Source organism: Orbicella franksi, chromosome 1 (genome assembly GCF_964199315.1).
Source record: "Orbicella franksi chromosome 1, jaOrbFran1.1, whole genome shotgun sequence".
In the NCBI taxonomy this organism is placed as follows: Eukaryota; Metazoa; Cnidaria; class Anthozoa; order Scleractinia; family Merulinidae; genus Orbicella; species Orbicella franksi.
In genome coordinates this window covers 43,292,192-43,299,837 of record NC_138145.1, presented here as the reverse complement: position 1 = coordinate 43,299,837, position 7,646 = coordinate 43,292,192, and the positions used below count along the sequence as shown (strand labels likewise).

The window sequence follows — 7,646 nt, the reverse complement described above, 5'->3', positions numbered from 1 at the left end:
TTTACTACGGCTTACTAAAACATTTGATTGTAACTGAAATAAGTCTATAAGGGAGATAGGACTTTGCGCGCGCTCTGATTGGTAAAAAAAGCCATTTTTTTATCAGAATATAAAGAGAGAAAGCCTGTTTTATTGTTTTTCGCCTTATTACCTCTAGTCAACATTTTTGTTAGAGATGGAGAAAAACATTTTCTTTGTTTCTACTCGCGACGTGTAAAATCTATATCATAAAGCAAATAAAGAAGCCTAAGCCTTGTATTACACTGTGATAACACACCGGACATTTGAGAACACTCGAGAAATGTAGAAAACACTCCCCTGCGACTCGTGTATTCTACATTTCCCTCGTGTTCTCAAATGCCCGTCGTGTTTTATCACAGTGTAATACACGGCATGTAAAACTTAAACACTGGGCCGTTTTACAAGGAACAAAGCTGTGTGTGGTAAGTGGGTTTATCAATAACAGAGAACCATTTACTTAGTACACGAAAAGTCTTGGGCAGCAGGGTGCCCCTTTGTGAAACAGAACTTGTTTTGAAGGCATGGAGAATATATCACTACCCACCCCTAACTGGGATAAATATAGAGACGTGAAGAGAATGAGCAAACCCTAGGTGGCCAATGTCTGCTGCGGTCAGAATGGACAACTCTTCTGATATAAACGCTAAGTACAGGCTGGTTCGAGGAGGATGGGGGTAGCCGTTCCACCAGCGACGACTTTTTACCATGTAAACCAGCCACATGTTCATTTAGTTTATCTTAACGACCCAAGTTTTCAAAAAAGTTCATGGAAAAACTTGAGTTTGCTGAATCCTCTTGCCAGTGATCTTCAGTTCTGTCCTAAGCTCAAAATGTCGATTCTCCCTTCTTATTGCCATACATTTCCGTTGATGTTAGCTCTGAAAAATTTAAGAGTTCATCAAGACAATATCTCCTAGTTGATGAATTTCGTTCTTTTCATCACCTGTCCTGTTTGTTTAAAATTTGATGGTCATGTAAGAGGAAATCAGGACTTGATCACTTATTACTGACTACTTACTTAGTTACTGATCACTTGTTACTATTTGCCTATCGCATTAAGAAGTCTTGTCACGGAGTTATTCCACTCAAAAATTAAAATGTCGCTTTGACTCAAACTTGTTCGTGCTCAGGACACAAGCCGAGGGGAAAATACCTCGTGGTGGCCATCTTGGATTTCAATGTCAGACCCAAGTACGAGGCTGATGCACAACGTCTCTGTAAGAAGAGGAAAATAACCAGTTACTGTGAGTAAGCAATAGATTCACTCGCCACCTGAATGGTTTCCTTCTTCATGTAAACAGGGTAAAGTCCCTCGGAGACTCCTATGTAAAAAGGACGGGGGTGCTTGTGGGAAATTTTGAAAAGAGCCCCTAAGAGGTGCCAAGATCCTATTTTGTGGACGTGGCTTGAATTTTTTTCACCACTAAAAGGTACCAATTTTAAATCAACAAATTAACTGACACTTTCATAATTTTTAATAGCGTTAAAGACAATTGCTCCAAATACCTTCTACTCGTAAAGTTGAAAATCAACTATACCCGGTCATATTTGTTTTTTGGCTCAAAACCCTATAACGTACCGCGGAAGCTCCCACCAAGCGAGGTACCGAAACCTTTTTTTAAACCCTAAAAGGTACGACAAGCACCCCCGTCGCCCCCGCAGGTAAAGTAGCTTCAAGTAAGCCTTCATAGAATATTAAGAACGCTACTTCCTTAGTTGTATTAAGCTAATTCTGGTCCAAAAGATATCACCAACAACGTTTGGGTCTTACTTGGCGCGATCCGAGAGATTAAAACGAGTGCTCATTGGCCATGGATTAACCACTAACGTGATTTTACAGCACTGAGAAATATATACGCCAGCGGTTGCTATGGCTGTTATAAAATACCAGGGATACTACGCGCGCTCTGATTGGTCAATTGTACCGTCAAAAACCCAGTTTCTGAATCTGGCAGCACTAAAGGATAGGACGCAAATTGCCCGACTTAAGTTTGTTACTCTTATTTTGGTCATAATCCAAAAGAATATTTCACTATTACAGATGATTTTTAGTGTAAACACTGATGAACTATTGATTAAAAAAGAATTTGAATGAAGTTCATATCTTTGCATTTTTAACCGACTTTGAAAAGGTACCACGTCGTCTTCGATCATTGGCCAACCTTTTTTACTGAAATACATAGGCCTGGCTGCTGAAATCCAACCATCAGAAGCTTAACCCAGTCGAGAGTTGATCACATGGTGAAAACTCCTTTCATTTACAAAGAACTTTTCTGACAGTGCATTGTACGCCCTCCAAATTAAATTAGTTCATATTAGAAGACATTCTCAAATAGTTGAAGCAATCTTCAAACAGAATTGGCATGATTTGCCGGGATCTTGCTACTTCTAATGAAATGCAAGTTAAAGGATACTGGCTTCAAAACCCAAGAATGATAAAATTATTGTTATCTTATCTGAAAACTTACCCTTATTTTCCAAATTTAAATGACACGTTATCTCCAATTAACATAAATGGTGCCCACTGCCTCACTTCAGACCAGCCGTTACTCCGCATCCATTTCATGGCCTCATGAAGAGATTCACTGGCACTCTCTCCACCTAGAAGATGCTCGTAAAAGCGACTCATGAACTGCTCTGTTGCTTCGTCCTCTAGAGCCCACAGTGCCACTAACACTGAGCGTGCACCGGATCCTAAGAACGCTCGAGAAATTCCGATAACTCCCTCGGCTCTGATCTTCCCACGTCCACTGTGACAACAGCTAAGTACAACAAGTTTGGCTCGAAGTTGAACTTCTGAAATGTCAGACATTGTCAAAAGGTACTCTTCTTCTGTAGGAAACTTCTTAGTAGACCGCCCGGGAGAGAGGACAATTTCTCCCCTTTCGGCATCACCATGTGCGGCAAAATGTATCAGACCTGCTGAATGTAGCATTTCAAGCACCGCCTGCTTGGTTGCTTTCTCTCCTAACAAAGGCTGAACACCTAGCAGTCGCCCAATCATCTCTGCCTCCTTTCTTGCAAAGGGCAATGGTTTGAAAGTTGTACGACGACTATTGTAACGCACTCTACCAACCTCAGGATCACCGACTATCAGAACGCCACACTGACTGTGATAGTCAGTAGGACTGTCCTGGATGCATTTGAGAGTGGTCAAGGAAGGAACAATGCGAATCCTAAACGTGTCTGATAAGTACTTTCCACTGTCATCAAGTAAAGCTGGAAATGGAACATGGCACAAGCAGGGATTAGGAACAATGATGATCTCGGACCCCTCAAGTAAGTCGGCCACAGGAGCGATGATCATATTGTAGAACAAGATTAGATTCAGTTCGGGATCATCCTCACCCCTTCCTTGTCGCAAAGTTGCGAGCTCCCCCTCATGAGAGACATTTGGTTTTGGCTCAATATCATTTAAAGATCGATCTTCGCAATCCTCTTCGGATAAAATACCAAAGCTGCGGAAGCGTTCAGCAAAAAACTCTTCCAAGCTGTCAGATGATCCGGCAGCGTTATCGCTTTCATTTACTGTTATTGTTCGAAAATGCATGACTCCACTTGTTTTGATAATCCACAAAAACATTGCGTTATCATAATTAGAGATATACAGACAAGAACAGTTGCTTTCTTGTTTCACAATATTCTCTATGCCAACCCAAGTTGGCGGATCAGCTGATATTTGCCTTTCAACAGAGTACCGTTTTGCCATCAGCTCTGCCAAGGCCCTAGCGCGTGCCAGCTCCACAGCATAAAGGGCTTTGTCAGGTTTGTCCTCAACAATAAGGAAGGCAGCAATATTCCGATAAGGAAAGCTGCGAATATCTGAGAGCGATATTTTAAATTGATCGTTATCTCTTAGCAAAACACGCAAACTTTCGCTTTTTTCCATGCTCAAGACCAGATAGTCAAATGCTTCCTGGATCTTTTCTTGGGCTATCTTCACGACTGCAAGTTTACAAAGGCATGCAAACTCTTCGTCTAGGTGTCCAATATCTTGATTAATTGAAAGTGCCTTCTCGAGATAACCTTCAGCAACGACGGGCTCACCAATGGAACTAAACAATGATCCTAAGTTGAAGTATTCTGCTGCTTCTCCATTTCTGTCACCAATTTCTTTACTTATCACAAGTCCTTTCTTAAAATATTCTTTAGCTTTTTCATATTCACCCAGAGATTGAAACACAGATCCTAAGTTTCCGTAACATCTTGCTTCTCCTGCTCTGTCGTCAATTTCAACTGTAATTGCAAGTGCTTTGTCAAGATTTTCTTTAGCTTTCTCATATTCACCACAAAATAGAAACTTAGTTCCGAAGTTTATGTAATCTCTTGCTTCTCCTTCTCTGTCACCAATTTCACGCCTGATCGCAAGTGCTTTGGCATTATATTCTTTAGCTCTGTCATATTCCTGAGCCTGTTGAAACACAGTTCCTAAGTTTCCGTAACAGCTTGCTTCTCCTTCTTTGTCACCAATTTCTTTCTTGGTTGCAAGTGCTCTCTCAAGATATTCTATAGCTTTGTCATATTCACCACGAGATTGAAAAATAGTTCCTAAGTTCGCGAAATCTGATGCTTGTCCTGCTCTGTCACCAATTTCAATTTGGATCGCTAGTGCTTTCTCAATATACTCTATAGCTTTGTGATACTCTCCAAGAGATGTAAACATGGTTCCTAAGTTTCCGTAACAGCTTGCTTCTCCTGCTCTGTCACCAATTTCAATTTGGATCGCTAGTGCTTTCTCAAGATACTCTTTAGCTTTGTCATATTCAGCACGAGATCGAAACACAGTTCCTAAGTTTCCGTAACAGTTTGCTTCTCCTGCTCTGTCACCAATTTGAATTTTGATCGCTAGTGCTTTCTCAAGATACTCTTTAGCTTTGTCATATTCAGCACGAGGTAGAAACACAGTTCCTAAGTTTCCGTAACAGCTTGCTTCTCCTGCTCTGTCACCAATTTCAATTTTGATCGCTAGTGCTTTCTCAAGATACTCTTTAGCTTTGTCATATTCACCACGAGATAGAAACACAGTTCCTAAGTTTCCGTAACAGCTTGCTTCTCCTGCTCTGTCACCAATTTCAATTTGGATCGCTAGTGCTTTCTCAAGATACTCTTTAGCTTTGTCATATTCACCACGAGATAGAAACACAGTTCCTAAGTTTCCGTAACAGCTTGCTTCTCCTGCTCTGTCACCAATTTGAATTCTGACCGCAAGTGCTTTCTCAAGATACTCTTTAGCTTTGTCATACTCTCCAAGAGATTCAAAGTTAGCCCCTAAGTTCCCGTAATCTGCCGCTTCTCCTTGTTTGTCACCAATTTCAATTCTGATCGCAAGTGCTTTCTCAGTATATTCTTTAGCTTTGTGATACTCTCCAAGAGATATAAACACAGTTCCTAAGTTTCCGTAACAGCTTGCCTCTCCTGCTCTGTCACCAATTTCTTTCTTGGTTGCAAGTGCTCTCTCAAGATATTCTATAGCTTTGTCATATTCACCACGAGATTGAAAAATATTTCCTAAGTTAGCCAAATCTGATGCTTGTCCTTTTCTGTCACCAATTTGAATTCTGATCGCAAGTGCTTTCTCAATATATTCTATAGCTTTGTGATACTCTCTAAGAGATATAAACACGGTTCCTAAGTTTCCGTAACAGCTTGCCTCTCCTGCTCTGTCACCAATTTCGATTTTGATCGCTAGTGCTTTCTCAAGATACTCTTTAGCTTTGTCATATTCACCACGAGATAGAAACACAGTTCCTAAGTTTCCGTAACAGCTTGCTTCTCCCGCTCTGTCACCAATTTGAATTTTGATCGCTAGTGCTTTCTCAAGATATTCTATAGCTTTATCGTATTCACCAAGAGATGAAAACACAACTCCTAATTTTCCGTAAGCGACTGCTTGCCCTCTCCTGTCACCAATTTCTCTCATTATATTGATCGCTTTCTCATAAAGTTTTCCTGCCTCTACATATTTAAATTGTTTTTCATAGATCATGGCTAGTTTTAATAATAGAATGCCTTCATCTTCGCCTATTTTTCCACGCTCTAGGTAAATGTCAAGAAGTTGCTTACCGTATTTTATGGCATTTGTGTAATCAAAGATAAGATAATATGCCATGAAGATTGTTTTGTAGATAGCAGTGCTAACTAACTTAACAAACTGCTCCTCCTTTTTTTTCGGCATCACATTATTTACGAAAATCAAACATTCTTTACAGACCTCTATAGCTTTTACTCCCCGACCGGTGTTGAGAAGGAAAGTTGCAATAGCCAAGCCAACACAGATGACTTGAAAAACGTAGTCTAGATTGTTCATTTCGTCCTCCTCTATAAGCCCTGTGAAAAGAAAATACCACTCAAGCTCTATAGTGTAAAATAACATGATACTTTGGTATTTCTCTCCACCTACGTGTAATATATAGATTTAGGCCAGCCTAAAAGCGTAGCTCCTGGGCCGGGTTGTCCAGAGCCAAATTAAGCTAACCCAGGAAAAGATAGAAATTTGATTTGAGTTTTGTGACTTTGCGTTGAGGTTTTCTGTATATTGTTTAGCCTTCTGTTTTGAGTTTTAATAATCCCTATATACACAAAAGAAAGCAGCAAAAAACATTTGTATAGAAAACATTTCCGGCATGGCGATTTTTATTGACTTTAAAAAAGCCTTCGACACCGTTGACTGGAACTTCCTTTTTAAGACCTTGGAGGCTTTAAATTTCGGCCCTCAGTTACAACAGTGGATTCGAACCTTTTACGCTGACTGTTCAAGCTGTGTAACAAATAATGGTTACGCCTCCGCTTTCTTTAATCTACAAAGAGGTGTTCGCCAAGGGTGCCCACTTTCTGGCTCCCTGTTTGTGCTCTGCGCCGAAATTCTTGCTAACGCAATAAGGTCTAATGCAGGTATCCAAGGAATCAATATTTACGGAAAAGAATTCAAAATTTCACAATACGCAGACGATACCACTGTTTTTGTTTCCGATAGTATATCTGCCCAAAATTTATTCCAACTGCTCAATGCCTTTCAAAACTGCTCAGGTCTCGATGTAAACAAAAGTAAAACAGAGGGCATGTGGCTGGGCGCAAACAAAAACAACTTGGAGGAACCTCTAGACATAACATGGCCAAAAGATCCCATACTTGCGCTCGGTATACACTTCTCCTATGATGAAGACGCTGCCTTTCAAAAGAACTTTGAACAGAAATTGTCTTCAATGACTTCCCTACTTAACCTGTGGTACCCTAGGAACTTAACTCTACATGGCCGTATTGTCATCCTAAAAGCACTAGCCCTTTCCAAACTTATTTATAACACCGCTGTCCTCCCTGTTACATCTAATTTCATTCAAAATGTTAATAAAGTTATATCCCAATTCGTATGGCGCAAGAAAACCCCAAAGATAAAGCAAACCACAATGATTGGACCGAGAGCAAAAGGAGGTCTTGGAATGCCTGATTTTGATGCAATAAACAACGCTCTCAAAGCGACCTGGATCCGAAGACTTGATAACGGTTACCCTTCCGCGAGCTGGACGCATATCCCTGTTACCATGTTAGAAAAATGTGGTGGCAAATTTCTCCTTAAGTGCAATTTTGATCTCAAAAATCTCAATGTAAGAATTCCTCTCAAATTTTAC

At 40.4% G+C, this 7,646-nt stretch overlaps 1 protein-coding gene across 1 annotated transcript; it reads right to left on the bottom strand.

Annotated features, from left to right (window-relative positions):
• Positions 1-1,078: 1,078 nt before the first annotated feature.
• LOC145481090 (uncharacterized) lies at positions 1,079-6,636 on the bottom strand. The gene is made up of 2 exons (XM_081459482.1): positions 2,490-6,636; positions 1,079-1,236 (listed from the first exon to the last, which is right to left on the bottom strand). The coding sequence occupies exon 1, from the start codon at positions 6,392-6,394 to the stop codon at positions 2,492-2,494; it is 3,903 nt and encodes a 1,300-aa protein (XP_081315608.1). The 5' UTR covers positions 6,395-6,636; the 3' UTR covers positions 1,079-1,236; positions 2,490-2,491.
• Positions 6,637-7,646: the final 1,010 nt, after the last annotated feature.

Bases quoted from the DNA above. Each gene is read 5' to 3' on its own strand.
- LOC145481090 (XM_081459482.1), bottom strand. From the start codon at position 6,394: ATGTTATTTTACACTATAGAGCTTGAGTGGTATTTTCTTTTCACAGGG.